The sequence below is a fragment of the Heloderma suspectum genome, chromosome 2, assembly GCF_057233095.1.
Source record: "Heloderma suspectum isolate Gila_16-S chromosome 2, 16-S_ref, whole genome shotgun sequence".
NCBI lineage: Eukaryota > Metazoa > Chordata > Lepidosauria > Squamata > Helodermatidae > Heloderma > Heloderma suspectum.
In genome coordinates, this window is record NC_139459.1 from 338,067,165 (window position 1) to 338,083,785 (window position 16,621).

The 16,621-nt window shown below is 45.9% G+C and overlaps 1 protein-coding gene across 8 annotated transcripts in view; it reads left to right on the top strand.

Moving 5' to 3' along the window:
* CAMK1 (calcium/calmodulin dependent protein kinase I) overlaps positions 1-16,621 on the top strand; it is a 47,492-nt gene that overhangs the window by 25,826 nt on the left and 5,045 nt on the right. For all 8 annotated transcript variants that reach the window (XM_084840602.1, XM_084840605.1, XM_084840601.1 and 5 more), the window contains exons 6-9: positions 3,802-3,928; positions 6,161-6,236; positions 7,665-7,777; positions 7,895-7,973. In XM_084840602.1, the coding sequence (XP_084696728.1) occupies positions 3,802-3,928; positions 6,161-6,236; positions 7,665-7,777; positions 7,895-7,973 (395 nt within the window). The remainder of the gene's footprint in view (positions 1-3,801; positions 3,929-6,160; positions 6,237-7,664; positions 7,778-7,894; positions 7,974-16,621) is intronic.

The following is a 16,621-nucleotide window of genomic DNA, read 5'->3' on the forward strand; positions in this document are numbered from 1 at the left end:
AGAAATAGACGCTTTTCTGGAATTCTCTTGCTTTCTCCATGATCCAGTGAATGTTGGCGATTTGATCGCTAGTTCCTCTGCCTCTTCGAAACCCAGCTTGTATTCTGGTAGTTCTCAGTTCACATACTGCTGAAGCCTAGCTTGTAGGATTTGGAGCATCACCTTGCTGGCATGTGAAATGAACACAATTGTACGGTAGTTTGAACACTCTTTGGCACTGCCCTTCTTTGGAATTGGTATGTAAACTGACCTTTTCCAGTCTTGTGGCCACTGTAGAGTGTTCCAAATTTGTTGGCATATTGAGTGCAGCACTTTAACAGCATCATCTTGTAGGATTTTAAATAGCTCAGCTGGAATACTGTCATCTCTGCTAGCTTTGTTGTTAGTAATGCTTCCTAAGGCCCACTTGACTTCGCTCTCTAGGATGTCCGGCTCAAGTTCAGTGAGCGCACTATCATGGCTATCAGGGACATTAAGATCTTTCCTCTATAGTTCTTCTGTGTCTTCTTTCCACCTTTTCTTAATGTCATCTGCTTCTGTTAGGTCCCTGCCTTCTTTGTCCTTTATCATGCCCATCTTTGCACAAAACGTTCCCTTGAGATCTCCGATTTTCTTGAAGAGATCTCTAGTCTTTCCCATTCTGTTGTTTTCCTTGATTTCTTTGCATTGTTCATTTAAGAAGGCCTTCTTGGCTCTCCTTGCTATTCTCTGGAACTCTGCATTCAGTTGGATATATCTTCCCCTTTCTCCCTTGCTTTTCGCTTCCCTTCTTTCCTCAGCAACCTGTAAAGCCTCATCAGACAGCCACTTTGCTTTCTTGCATTTCTTTTTCTTTGGGATGGGTTGAGTTGCTGCCTCCTGAACAATGTTACGGACCTCCATCCGTAGTTCCTCAGGCACTCTGTCTATCAGGTCTAACCCCTGAAATCTATTCCTCACCTCCACGGTATAAGGGATATGATTTAGGTCATACCTGGATGGTTTAGTGGTTTTCCCTATGTTCTTCAATTTAAGCTGAAATTTTGCAACAAGAAGCTCATGATCTGAGCCACAGTCAGCTGCAGGTCTTGTTTTTCTGACTGTATAGAGCTTCTCCATCTTTGGCTGCAAAGTACATAATCAATCTGATTTCGATATTGACCATCTGGTGATGTCAATGTGTAGAGTCGCCTCTTGTGCTGTTGGAAAAGCGTGTTTGCTATGATCAGCGTGTTCTCTTGGCAAAACTCTATTAGTCTTTGTCCTGCTTCATTTTGTACACCAAGGCCATGCTTGCCTGTTATCCCGGTGATTTCTTGACTTCCTACTTTGGCATTCCAATCCCCTATGATGAAGAGGACATATTTTTTTGGTGTTAGTTCTAGAAGGTGTTGTAGGTCTTCATAGAACCGATCAACCTTAGCTTCTTCGGCCTCAGTGGTTGGGGCATAGACTTGAATTACTGTGATGTTGAATGGTTTGACTTGGATTCGTACTATCATTCTATTGTTTTTGAGATTGTACCCCAGTACTGCATTTTTCACCCTTTTCTTGACTATGAGTGCTACTCCATTTCTTCTAAGGGATTCTTGCCCACAGTAGTAGATACGATGGTCACCTGAATTAAATTCGCCTATGTCTGTCCATTTTAGTTCACTGATTCCCAAGATGTCGATGTTCAATCTTGCCATCTCATGTTTGACCACCTCCAACTTACGTTGATTCATTGATCTTTCATTCCAGGTTCCTAAACAATATTGTTCTTTATAGGCATTTCTTAAAAGCAGGGGTGTTGAACCTCTTTCAGCTTGAGGGCTGAATTCAATTTTGGAGAAGTTCTTAGGGGTGGCATTCTGGTGGTGGGCAAAGCCAAAGGCAAATGGGAGTGGGGCAAAAGGGGCAGTGCCAAAATACCAGCATGTTGTAGCTTAAAGCTCTTACTGCCAGTAGCTAAGCGTTAGGAAAGGTATTTCAACCTTTTAGAAGAGGGGGGAAATGCACAAAAGCCAGGAAACCATGAAATGATTGGCAGTCTGGAAAGTGAGTGGAGCCAGGGGAAAGGGGCATGGCCATTTGAGAAACCCTGGAGGGCCAGAGTGGGAGGTGTACTAGGCCTGAGGTTCAATGCCCTTGTCTTCAGGACATTAAAGGTGCTTCCAAGCAGAAGGCACTTAGCGCTATCAATCAGAAAGCATCGTGCAGCAGTTTTGTCTTTCTCCCCCTTAATGGATTTTCTGCTGTAAGGAAAAAGATGGAAAAAGTGATGGGAAAATACAGGAGAGATACAAGTGAAAGACATCATTGTCTGGACACTACTACCACCACCACCACCTCTCTAAAATTCTGCAAATTATAGGCAGGGCAACGGCATAATAAAAACCTTGTCTGGGAGCATCCTAGGACAGTTTACTGCTGAAGAAGAGTCTTACTACTTCAACCATCTTGAGCTTTAATATATTTTTCTGAGGTCTTCTTTCCTTTTCATTCAATAGATCACACAATAAATCGATCCCTCAGATGTATCCCCAGATTAATTTAGGTATGGTTTTTGCACAAGACTTGAGACTACCCACTGTAAGCATGCAAACTATTGCGAAAGAAATGATCATGTGTGCATTTGTCAGAAATAGTTGTTGATCTAATTATTTTGTGTTGCATGTTTAATACATAAACTGGTTTACAATCTTAACCTCACATTCATTTCCCCAACATTCCTTTGAAGGAATGCATTGCATATAGCATTATTCAGTGTAGATACTTTACCAGGATAAAAGAAACAAACATGACTGTGACAGAAGTGACTTAGAATCGAAAATAAAAAAAGGTTCAGGCTGCAATCCTATACACACTTACCTGGTAGTAATTCCCATGGAACTCAATGGGACTTACTTCTGAATAGCTGTGCATAGGATTGCACTGTCAGTTACCTAAAAATCCAAGTCTAGCTTCTGTGTTCTCGTCCACAATTCTGAAATCTGGTTCAGGATATCGTCAAAGTATTCTTCAGTTCTGGGAATGCCTGGTAGCATCATGTCAGAGTATATGGTCAGGAGTAATTTAACATGCTTTAATAACTTGGACTGTTCCAGTTCACTCTTGTGGAAATGTTTTCTTAGCTGGTCCTTTTTTAAGTGGTGGAGCTTTTGGGTGGTAAGGTAGAAAGAACGTCTAGTTCTGGTATTTGTCTTTGTTGGTTGACCAAGCCTCCGAAACTGCAGAATGAGTTTCCTCTCTTTACCCTGTTTACAGAATCCTTCTTACTTCCATTGTGAGCAGTGAGATTTCGGGAATCCTGAGTCACATGGATTCCGCGACCTGCAGGCGTCTACACTACACACGCAAACCCCTTTAATTATCACAGCTTCCCCTTTCTCTCCCCTCAACTTCCCCACCCCAAGGAACTTAAGAAATGTAGCTCTGTGAGGAGCTAATAATGTTTAATACACAATTCTCAGTACCCTCAAAAATGTATTGTGGAGGGTTCCTTTCCAAAAACTGTGTTTACTTTATTGTGGCAGGGCTGGCACCAGCTTTCAGAAATATCTTGAGCAGATCGCAGCATGAATCCATGCCTTTTATTTTGTGCATTTCATATACTTATTTTCCATGTTCTGCTTTGGTCCAAGCTAATCTCTGTTCCTTCATTTTTGGACAGTGGGCTGTTAGGTTTCGGTTTAAAAAATAGAAATACCCTTTTCCCCCTATTCTGTTGAGGATTTCTTTGTGCATCTTTGCTCTGAGCTCATTGTGTAGTTTGACATATTATGTGTTAAATCCAGTTAATTCTGTCTCCCTGCTTTCCTCCTGCTCCTCACCCATCAGCCTGAAAACCTGCTCTATTACAGCCTGGATGAAGACTCCAAGATCATGATTAGTGACTTTGGGCTTTCGAAGATAGAAGGCTCAGGCAGTGTCATGTCCACAGCTTGCGGGACTCCTGGCTATGTGGGTGAGCTGGAGAGGTTTTTTTTCCCCTCTTCCAAATGTTTTTAGACTGCAGCCCCCATCATCCCTGACCATTGGGGCTGATGGAAGTTGGGAGTCCAACAACATCCAGAAGTGGTAAGCTTTGAAGTGCAGACGCGCATCATGACAAATCCCTATAGCTACGCCTCCAAGGAGGGTCCAAAAATTCAGCCAACTGTATTGATCCATATCAATGAACCAGTTCCAGCAGTTTTCATCTCCACCAGGAGCAGGTCTTTTGTAAAGTTAATGGGTCTTAATTGCCCATTCTATACCTGGCCACCCCAAAATATTTTGCATTACAGTAGGGATAGCTTGCCACTATATATGGTTGCTGGGAAAATCCATCCCCCCTCCCCCCCCAGCTACTGTGAGGACTGCAGTTAGGCTCAGAGGAGCAGGGAAGGCTGAGGTGTGTAGTAGATGATGTCATCACCCCTGCCAGTCAGAAAATCCCTTTGCATTTGGGGGCTTTGACCTTGTGAGTCCTGCCTCCACTACACCACTGGCCATGAGTTGCCCACCATTGGCTTACACCATCTCTGATACTTTCCTCTTCCCACAATCTAGCAAACCAGTAGAAATGATAGTGGTGAGGAAAAATAAGGCCTAGTTTTCACTGAGGTGGTTGAAGTCATGTGTGAGCTGTATCTAGAGTGACCATGCAGTCGTAGTTTACAGATGACAGTCCTCTGTTTGAAGGCATCCTCTGTTTGAAGGGCTGTCTGGTCCAAATCTGGTTTAAAGATAAAGAACCACAAGAAGGAAGAGCATCAGCCTTGAACAGTGGAGGCTGGTGTTTCCGATGTCAGTGGAGCAGTGAATCCGCTTCGGGTTTCGGTAAGAACCAGTCAGAACTCTAAAGGAGCTGGATAGCTCCTTTAGAGTTTGACTGCTTCTCACTGAAGCCCGGACTGGATTCACCTCTCCACTGACATCGGAACCACCAGCCTCCACTGGCCTTGAACTTACCCATCCTCAGTTAGCATCTTGACAGCAGACTGAGCAGGCCCACTGGTCACAGCCTTCCCTGCTATGCTATTGTGAGATTGTTCTGTATTTCCACTTAAATTAGAGTAATAATTTCTAAATTTGTATCTATACACACACATTAGCAATATGAAAATGTTATGAAAGTCTGTCTTCAGTATTTTGACCGGTGCATACGTGCCACTTTAGCTGTACCATTTCAGACTGCCTGTGAAGGACTCATGTGAATCAATGTTCTTCCACACACAAAATGTTTCCCCCCCACATAGGCAACTAACATGTTTCAGAGAAACATGGCTAGAATCCTTCTTCCTGAGACGCTAGTTTTCTGTGTGGAATGAATTTTATTTTGTATGGAGAAGCATTGAATTAGGTAAGCCCCTTAAAGCAGTCTGAAACAGCATAGCTCGCCCACAGGTTTAGCAGCTCAATGAGAACCAGGCCTGAATCGTGAGCCCTAAACACAAGCCTCTGTGATGGAATGGGAGGACATTTTGAGGAATGAAACCTGAAAGTTGCAGGTTGCAGTGGTTAAGGAGAACCGCTACCACAAGATACAGTGATGCCCACCAATTTGGGCGGCTTTAAAAGGGGAATTGACAAATTCATGGAGGACAAGGCTATCAGTGGCTACTAGTCCTGATGGCTCTGTACTAGCTCTAGTACCAGAGGCAGTGAGCCTATGTACACCAGTTGCTGGGGAACATGGGCAGGAGGGTGCTGTTGTGCTCATGCCTTGCTTGTGGGTTCCTGGCCACTGTGTTAACAGAATGCTAGATAAAATAGACCCTTGGTCTGATCCAGCAGGTGGTTCTTATGCAACAAGATAGGGCTGCTTGGCATGGCTTTTGAACCAGGACTGAGAAGTGTCCTGAGGAATGAGGGACACTTGAAGACAGCCTATAGTGGGGATTTAAAAATTAAAAGTAAATCATCATTTGCTCTTTGGCCTTAAGGCCCATAAGGCCTAAGAGCAAGCCTTGGAACAGGGATGGGCAACCTCTGTTGGACTCTAATTCCCATCATCCCTGACCACTGGCTGTGCTAGCAAGGGCTGATGGGAGTTGGAGTCCAACAACATCTGGAGTGCTGCAGGTTGGGTGTCCTTTCCTTTAGGAGCTCCTGCGTGCAAGGGTTATATTTGCCAATAGATGACATTAGTGGTTATAGAATTTTTTCAGTCACTAATGGCTACATTCTCCCCCCCCCCCCAAACCTGGTCCAGCTCCTGAGGTGTTGGCACAGAAGCCTTACAGCAAAGCTGTGGATTGCTGGTCTATTGGAGTCATCGCCTACATCTTGTATGTATTGAGTTGAGGTGGGTGGGAGGGAGGGAGATGGAAGGTGGGGGTCTGTCCTGAATATATCTCCAACAAGGGAGGCATATAGAGCTCAGTGTTGGAGGACATCCTACCCCTTTGCCCTTCCAGGGCATCTCTGGCACCATATTCACCTCACTGCACTGCCTGCTCATTGGCGGGTCTCTCGTTACTCCTTTGCTTATGGCGTGAGAAGCCTTAGAATATGCCCCCCACCCCCCACACATACGCCTTCTGAGACTTCAGTAGGCACGCCTCAGGCGCTTTCAGATATATCTTCACGCGATAAGGGCTAGAAACGCCTTGTTGAAATGAAAGCTGATGCGGAGTTCTGCATTCAGTGCCAAACACCTTATCTCTTATTTATTTATTACATTTCTATACCGCCCAATAGCTGAAGCTCTCTGGGCATCTCATATAAATTAAAACCACAAGTACAGCATAAAAACAATATTAAAAAAGTTTAAGACTACAGTATAAAACTACAACCAGCATAAAACCTAGCAGCAATGCAGAGATTTAAAATACAGTAACAAATTGGAGGCAGCAGAGCTAAAAGACTAGAATGCCGAAATGCTGAAATTCCTGGGAAAATAAAAAGGGCTTCACCCGGTGCCAGAGTGAATCCAACGTAAGGAACCTTTCTAGAGAGCTCATTCCACAACCAGGGTGCCACAGCAGAAAAGGCCCTCTTCCTGGTAGCCACCCCCCTCATTTCACGTAAGTTCTATGGCATCATTCCAGCCAAGGTTGCTTGCCAAGTCCTCTCCTGGGGATGGTGCCTGCACCTTTTAAATCAGAGGTGGGCAACCTGTGGCCCCCCAGATGTTTTGGCTGACAACTCCCATCAGCTGTGGCCAGCCTAGCCAATGGTGAGGGATGACAGGAGTTGTAGGCTAAAACCTCTAGAAGGCCACAAGTTGCCCACTCTTGTTTTAAATGTTCTGAGGCACTGAGTGAGTTGGAAACCTCTCACCCTATTCCTCTACTATTGGTTCTCTGGCCAACCCTCCTCCTTCCATCGTCTGTGGCTAAGAGGACATTCCTTTTTCCCTTCAGCAAGGGGTGGTGGGAAGGGAGTAAGAAGACAGGCAGATGAATGGAGTATGAGGTACAGCAGCTGCAGCCTTGCTTGGTTACCTCAGTGTACACCCTGTCTCTAGGTGAAGGCCTGGCAACCCTGATAAACACAGCCCTGTCTCTCTCTTTCTATTACTGTGTATCTACTTGTCAAATCTCCAGGTCAGGAAGTAACCTGCTCTGTTTATCTCTCTCCTTGCCCTGTGCATTTATCTCACTTCCCCACACTGTTCTTCCTGTTCCTAGGTCACATCCCCCCTGCCCTTGAACCTGGTATGTACCCTTGGACCTTCTGGTCACAAGTGCCCTGTCCCTACTCTCTTGTCTCAGATTGTGTGGCTACCCCCCATTTTACGATGAGAATGACACAAAGCTCTTTGAGCAGATCCTGAAGGCCGAATATGAATTTGACTCCCCCTACTGGGATGACATCTCGGAATCAGGTGAGGGAAAGAAATCATTGTGTCTGAATGGCAGGATCAAGTAGAGCTGGGCCGCCTAGGGCTGGGGGTGGGGCAGTGGTTGTACAACTCACTCACTCACCTTCTCTCTGCTCATAGCCAAAGATTTCATCCATCATTTAATGGAGAGGGACCCCAAGCAGCGCTTCACCTGTGAGCAGGCACTACAACACCCATGGTAAGGGGGAATTTAAATTCCGTTGGCCATTTGGCTTTGAACAAGTCTTGGTCTCTTGACTCTTCTTGTCCGTTTATAAAATGGGGAAATTAGGCTGCAGTCCTGTCCCCACTTACTTGGTTGCAAGCCTGATTGAACGCAACAGGACTTGCTTCTGAGTAGACATGTATAGGAGCGCACTGCCAATGTCTTATCTCATAGGGGCTGACTATGAAAGACTGTGGCGCTATAGGAAAGGGGCCATAACTCAGTAGCAAAGACTATGCTTGGCATGCAACAGGTCCCATGTTCGATTTCTGGTGTCTTCAGTGGCAAGGGGATCTCAAGGGACAGCAGTGGTGCTGTCAGGGCAGGACTTTGGGGTAGATGTCCAGGGCTCCACTCAGCAGAATTAGCAGGAGGGCCCCCCAAAAGTAGTAGGGTTGGCTTACCGCATTTTGAAATAAGTGAAGTAATTCACCTTATTTATTTATTTATTTATTTATTTATTTCATTTCTATACTGCCCAATAGCCGAAGCTCTCTGGGCGGTTCACAAAAATTAAATCCAAGCAACACACAATAAAACAATTTAAAATATACAGAACATTAAAACCACAATATAACAATACAACCACAATAAAACCTAGCAGCAGTGCAGGAGTTTAAAATACAGATTTAAAACAGCAAAGATAAAAATTTAGAAAGCTAAAATGCTAAAATGCCTGGGAAAATAAAAAGGTCTTCACCTGGCGCCGAAAGGAATACAATGTAGGCGCCAGGCGAACCTCACTAGGGAGCTCATTCCAGAGCCAGGGTGCCACAGCAGAAAAAGCCCTCCTCCTAGTAGCCACCCGCCTCACTTCCTTTGGCAGGGGCTCACGGAGAAGGGCCGCTGATGATGATCTTAAGGTCCGGGCAGGCACATATGGGAGGAGGCGATCCTTCAGGTAACCTGGCCCCAAGCCGTTAAGGGCTTTGAATGTTAACACCAGCACTTTGAATCGGGCCCGGAAATGGACTGGCAGCCAGTGCAGCTGGAAAAGTACTGGCGTAATATGAGCTCGCAGGCCAGTCCCTGTTAACAATCTTGCTGCCCTATTTTGGACCAGCTGAAGTTTCCAGACTGTTTTCAAAGGCAGCCCCACGTATAACGCATTGCAGTAATCCAGACGAAAAGTTATCAGAGCATGGATAACTGTAGCAAGGCTACCTCTGTACAGACAAGGGCGTAGTTGGTATACCAGCCTAAGCTGATAAAAAGTGCTCCATGCCACTGAGTTCACCTGTGCCTCAAGTGATAGTTCTGGATCCAGGAGCACCCCCAAACTACGAACCTGATCCTTTAGGGGGAGTGCAACCCCCTCCAGAACACGTTGAATATCACCTAGCCGGGCAGACGAACCACCCACTAACAGTACCTCCGTCTTGTCTGGATTGAGTTTCAGTTTATTAGCCCTCATCCAGTCCATTACCGTGCCCAGGCACTGATTCAGAACAGTCACTGCCTCACCTGGTTTTGATGTAAAAGAGAGGTAGAGCTGGGTGTCATCTGCATATTGATGGCACCTCAGCCCACACCTCCGGATAACCTCCCCCAGCGGTTTCATGTAGATGTTAAACAGCATGGGGGATAAAATAGAGCCCTGTGGAACCCCATGGCACAATTGCCATGGCACAGAGCAGTAATCCCCCAGCACCACCTTCTGGAATCGGCCTTACCATATAAACCTTACCATATAAAGTCACCCCCTGACCCTGTAAGACCATGTCCAGAGTCTAAACTGGGGGTGAGCAACTTCTGGCCCTCCAGATGTTTTGGCCTACAACTCCCATCAGCCCTAGCCAGCTTTGGTGAGGGATGATGGGAGTTGTAGGCCAAAACATCTGGAGGGCCACAAGTGGACCACCCCGGTAGAAACTTGCCTAACTGAACCACTGAGTGGCAGCATTGGGAAGACAGCCTGCAGACCATGGACCAGCCTTTCCCAATCTGGTGCCAGACATTTTGGACATCAATTCCCACCAGCTGCAGCTAGCATGGACAGGAATTCTAGGACGTTGTAATTCAAGACATCTGGAGAGCACTAGATTGGAGAAGGCTTGGTCCATGGGGAGCTGCTGCCAGTCATAAGGATATAAGAAAAGCCCTGCTGGATCAGACCAGGGGTCACAGAATCACAGAATAGTATAGAATCATAGAATGGTAGGGTTGGAAGAGGCCTACAAGACCATCGAGTCCAACCCCCTGCTCAATGCAGGAATCCAAGTCAGAGCATCTCCGACAGATGGCTTTCCAGCCTCGTCTTGAATGCCTCCAGTGTGGGAGAGCCCACCACCTCCCCAGGTAATTGGTTCCATTGTCATATTGCTCTAACAGTCAGGAATTTTGCCCTGATGTTCAGCCGGAATCTGGCTTCCAGTAACTTGAGCCCATTATTCCGTGTTCTGCACTCTGGGATGATCAAGAAGAGATCCTGGCCTTCCTCTCTGTGACAACCTTTCCAGTACTTGAAGAGCGCTATCATATCTCCCCTCAGTCTTTTCTTCTCAAGGCTAAACATGCCCAGTTCTTTCAGTCTCTCTTCACAGGGCTTTGTTTCCAGTCTCCTGATCATCTTTGTTGCCCTCCTCTGAACCCTCTCCAGGTTGTCTGCATCCTTCTTAAAGTGCAGTCCAGAACTGGACAAAGTACTCTAGATGAGGCCTAACCAGTGCTGAGTAGAGGGGGATTAGTACTTCCCGGGATTTGAAGCTATGTTTCTATTAATGCCCCCCAAAATAGCACTGGCCTTTTTTGCGGCCACATCACATTGTTGGCTCATATTCAGCTTGTGATCGACAACAATTCCAAGATCCTTCTTGCTTGTAGTGTTATTGAGCCACGTATCCCCCATCTTGTAACTGTGCATTTGGTTTCTTTTTCCTAGTTGCAGAACTTGGCATTTATCCCTATTAAATGTCATTCTGTTGTTTTCTGCCCAGCGCTCCAGTCTATCCAGATCACTTTGAATTTTGTTTCTGTCTTCCAAAGTATTAGCTATCCCGCCCAATTTTATGTCATCTGCAAATTTGACCAGCATTCCCTGCACCTCCTCCTCCAAGTCATTAATAAAAATGGCACTGGGCCCTGGACTGAGCCCTGCGGTACCCCACTCGTTACCTCTCCCCAGTTTGAGAAGATCCCATTAATAAGCACTCTTTGAGTCCGATTCTGTAGCCACCTGTGGATCCACCGGATCGTTGTTTCATCTAGCCCACGTTGAGCTAGTTTGCTCATCAGGATATCATGGGGCACTTTGTCGAAAGCTTTGCTGAAGTCGAGGTATATTATGTCCACAGCATTCCCACAGTCCACAAGGGAGGCTACCTGATCAAAAAATGAGAGCAGATTCATCCGGCAGGATTTGTTCTTGACAAATCCATGTTGGCTTCAAGTAATCACTGCATTGTTTTCAAGGTACTTACAGATGGATAGCTTTATCATCTGCTCCAGAATTTTCCCAGGGATTGATTTCAGACTGACTGATCTGTAGTTCCCAGGTTCCTCCTTTTTACCCTTTTTGAAGATAGGGACAACATTAGCCCTCCTCCTGTCATCTGGCACTTCCCCCGTCCTCCATGATTTCTCAAACAGAATAGACAGCGGTTCTGAGAGTTCTTCTGCCAGTTCCTTTATTATTCTATGGTGCAGTTCATCTGGCCCTGGAGATTTGAACTCATTCCAAGTAATGAGGTGTTCCTTGACCATATGCCTATCAATCTCAAGTGGCAATCCTGCCCCTTCAGCCTGTACTTCGCCTTTGCCAGGGGTGTCATAGACCCTCTTTTGGGAGAAGACTGAGCCAAAGTAGGAATTGAGCACTTCTGCCTTTTCCTTGTCATCTGTTATCATTTTGCCATCCTTATGTAATAGCTGAACCACCATTTCTTTCCTCTGTCTTTTACTTTGCACGTATCCGAAGAAAGCTTTTTTGTTGCTTTTAGCCTCCCTCGCTAACCTCAGCTCGTTCTCAGCTTTAGCCTTCCTGACGCCATCCCTGCAATTCTGTGCTACCTGCCTGTGCTCTTCCTTTGTTGCTTGGCCTTCTTTCCACTTCCTATATGTATACTTTTTTGTTTTCAGGTAATCTCTAAGCTTTTTGTGAAGCAACATTGGCTTTTTCTGTTGTCTTCCACCTTTTTTTCTTGTTGGAATTGTTTGTAATTGTGCCTTGAAAATTTCCTTTTTTAAAAACTCCCACCCATCTTGGATTCTTTTTCTCATTAGAGTCGCTTGCCATGGGACCTTACTGATCATTGTTCTGAGTTTAGTAAAATCAGCTTTCCTAAAATCCAGGGTACGTGTTTGACTACACTCGGCTTTTGCTTCCCTTAGAATTCAAGTACAACATGGTCGCTTTCCCCCAGAGTTCCTGTAACTGCCACTTTATCCACTAAGTCATCTCTTTTGGTTAGGATCAAGTCAAGGAAAGCGATCCTCTAGTTCTTTCTTCTACTTAAAGTTATCCGCCACAAAAGTCAGGAATTTCCTGGAGGGGCCATGTTTGGCAGAATTTGTCTCCCAACAAATATCGGGGAAATTGAAGTCCCCCATTACTACTACATCATGCTTCCTTGAAACAATGGCTATTTGCTTTTCAAAAGTTTCATCCTTGTCTTCTCCTTGATTGGGTGGCCGGTAGTAGACTCCGACCACCATGTTCCTTGTATTCTTTGCTCCATTTATTTTAACCCAGATGCCCTCAATGGGGCTACCAAGCTCATCCTCCTGTATTTCTGTGCAGAGATACGTATTTTTCACATATAGTGCAACCCCACCTCCCTTTCTGTTCCTCCTGTTCTTTTTGAACAAGTTATATCCTTCAATTGTTATATTCCAGTCATGAGAGTCATCCCATCAAGTCTCAGTTATACCTATCAAGTTATAATTTCCCTCCTGTATTAAGAGTTCAAGTTCTTTCTGTTTGTTTCCCATACTCTGGGCATTAGTATATAGACATTGAAGACCATGTGCTTCATGGTCTGGCTTTCTTCCTACATGTTTGTGAAGACTATTATTGGGCGCTATTAGAGCTGTTCTCTCCATTGCGGTGCATGCGCCTTTATCCATTGTTACCCCCAACTTTACGTCTCCCTTCCCTGTAGGACTCAGTTTAAAGCCCTCCTAATGAAGTTCTTCATGCTGTGGCCAAACACACTCTTCCCAGCCTTTGTGAGGTGCAACCCGTCCCTTGCCAACAGCCCATCTTCCAGGAAGTATAGCCCGTGGTCCCAGAATCCAAATCTCTCTCGTCAGCACCACCTTCGTAGCCAGTCATTCACCTGGAGTATTTTTCTTTCCCCTTCTATCCCTCTTCTAACTACTGGAAGGATGGATGAGAAAACTGTCAAGGGCTCCTTGGAGGGCTCTCTCAGTCTAATCCAGTAGCCAAGTCCAGACACAGACAAAGGGATTCTTTTCAAAGCTTTATTCTTCTTTTACAACTTAATAACTCTACAGGTAGCAACTAGATCTGAGCAGCAGCATCCCTATGCCCTAAGTTGGAACAGTTGGTCCCCGTTTGAAAGGCAATTACTGGCAGACCCCTGAATATAAGGACTAGGGAGAATCCCTCCCCTTTTCCCTTGGATCCTCTGGGCGCAACCGTTCTTTGAGCGCGAACCATTTGGTGCCGCTCTCTGCATCTGCGCCGCGCATCCCCCCCAGTCTGCTATCTGTGCTGAGTCACTCCCTGGACTGCTTTCTAAACTAGGAATGTGGGTGGGAGGAATCTCCGTCAGCTGTTGGTCCTGGGAAAAAAGGAGCGCGCTCCTCTCCCGAAGGAGCGACTGCTCTTCCTCAGCATCAGAACTACTCTGGGATTCTGTGGGCTCAGTGTCCACCCTGACATCAACTATCTGGGCCCCAAAGTTCTTGATTTTCTTTCCCAAAGCTTCAAAGTCTGATGTGATTTCTTCGTAGTGCTGCTTGGCGGTATGATTTGTTCCCACATGGATGAGAAGAAAGCGATACATGTCAGTGGGCTTTATGAGTGCAGGCAACCTTTCAGTCACGTCTCTAATCTGCCCTCCTGGGAGACAGCATACCTGGCGAGTCTACGGGTCTTCGCGACATACTTGGGTTTCGATCCCACACAGCAAGGACTCTCCCACTACTACTACTCTTCTCTTGTAGCTGTAGGCCTTGGTTTCATTGCCTCTGCTTGGCTGACCTTCAGCCTCTTGCTCGCTGTTATGCAGGTTCCCCTGTAATTCTTCCTCTGCAGGCTGTCCTCCATTCTCATCCTCAAGTACTTGGAAACGGTTCTATAGCTCCACTGCCTCCACTGGTGCCGAGTGTCTTCTAGTTCTTCTGCTCCTAACAGTCACCCTTTTCCAAGGAGTATCCTCTACTTCATTTTTCCTCACTTCAGCAGTTTCTTCTTCTGCTTCAGCTTGCTTTTGCTTTTCTAGCTTCTGTTCTTCACTTTGCTGCTGTAGTTTCACCATTCTGTCCAAGAACTCTTCGTGTTCTCTTATTCCCTGGAGGGTCGACACTCACCGCTCCAGTCCTTTTACTTTTTCTTCCAGCAGAGTGATCAACTTGCAGTTGTTGCAGGCGTAGGCCATGTTGTTCTCAGGCAAAAAAACAAACATGGCACACACCTTGCAGGTCACCACCACTGGAGAATCTTGTCCTTCCGTAGTCTCTTTTCCCTTTTTGTGTCTAGCTTCCTGGTTATTCTAGAGTAGCCTGTGCCTGGTCCTCTACTCACTCTTTGCCTTTGTCTCCTTTGTCTCTTCTGCCACTGCAGCTCCCCTGGCCAACTCCTGTTTGCTCCCCCGTTTGCTCGCTCTGATTGCTTGCTCTCTGGGAGCTTGCTTGCTTCTGTAGTCTCTAGACCAGCTGGAGCAGCTTCCTCTGTTCTGCTCTGCTCAGCTGGGAGGTACGAAACAGACTGAAGCTTCCTGCCCACTCAGCTGCTGGGAGTATTCAGGCCACACCCCCCCCAATTAACTGAAGCTCTCAGGGGCACCTGGTGAGCTCACAGCCACTCAGCAGGAAATGGACAGCCCTCTGGCCTTCCTCCAGCTTCCTCCAGCCCACTTACCTCTTTGCCTTTGTCTCCTTTGTCTTTTCTGCCACTGCAGCTCTTCTGGTCAACTCCTGTTTGCTCCCCTTGTTCGCTCGCTCTGGTCACTTGCTGTCTGGGAGCTTGCTTGCTTCTGAAGTCCCTAGACCAGCTGGAGCAGCTTCCTCTGCTCTCCTCTGCTCTGCTGGGAGGCGGGAAACAGACTAGTCCAGCATTCTGTTCACACACTGGCCAACCAGGTGCCCACGGGAAACCCACAAGCAGGACATAAATGGAACAGCACCCTCCTGCCCATGTTCCCCAGCAACTGGCGTACATAGGCACACTGTCTCTGATACTGGAGGTAGCACATAGCCATTAGGACTAGTAGCCATTGATAGTCTTCTTCTCCAAGAATTTATCTAACCCCCTTCTAAAGCCTTCCAAATTGGTGGCCATCACTACATCTTGTGGTAGCGAATTCCATATTTAACTATGCGTTGTGTGAAGAAGTCCTTCCTTTTCTCTCTCCTGAATCTCCTACCAATCAGCTTCATGGGATGACCCCAGGTTCTAGTATCATGAGAGAGGGAGAAAAATGTCTCTCTGTCCACTTTCTCCACACTATGCATAGTTTTGTATACCTCTAAACTTTACTGGTTGGTCTTCGTATGACCTTTCCACATGCCTAAAGTTTTAGCAGCTTTTAATGTGGAGGTTTTTCCCAATTATCTGCTGGTTTGTTTGTGTGTGGGGTTTTATTTTTTGCTATGATTTGGTTTTATCTGCAGCAATAGGGCTTTCTAATTGTTTTATATGGTTCTGTTTTATATTATTCTGTTCTCTTAAGTCATTGTTGTCAGCTGCCTTGAGGTCCAATATGTTGAAAGTCAGCATGTAATTTTTAAAATAAGTAAATACATTTCAAGCAGGTTCATAAGTGCTTTGCATATTAATTGCCCAATCCTAAATATGTTAACACAGTAACTCCCACTGAGTCCAGGGTAAATTCTGAAGGGGTTTCACATTCTAGTAAATCTGTTTAGGACTGCAGCCTATGAGAACTGCATAAATGTGTCAAAATGACAGATGGACTGTATATTTGGTGCAGTATCTGGCTCTCTGTTTCAGCTTTATTCATCCTGGAGCCCTCCAGAGGTGTTGGACTGCAACTCCCAGCATGCCTCCAGCTGGGGAATGATGGGAGTTACAGTCCAACACATATAGAGGGCACTAGGTTGGGGAAGGCTGCTCAGTGTGCTTTTTTTAACCCCACATTTCTGGCTTTTTGGCACATAGCAGAGCTCCTGTACCATCCTTTTTTCGTTTTGTCCCCTTTGTCACATAGCCCCACTGCTTTTCACCCCCAAACTTGCCTCTTGCCACCATGCTTCTCCTCCTCAAAATTCCATCAAAAATAATCAGATTCAGCACGAAGTATGCTGCTTGAGTAAGTACATATCAAAGAAGCAAAATGTTGTATTTATCCTTGTGAGCCATGTCGTTGTGCTGATCGAAGTGGCCAGATGTCTGTCAGCCAAAGGGTTGACTGACTATAGATACTGGTGTGTAATTCAATGGTGTTTTGTCCAAAGCCCAGGTGTGGGCTCAAAGT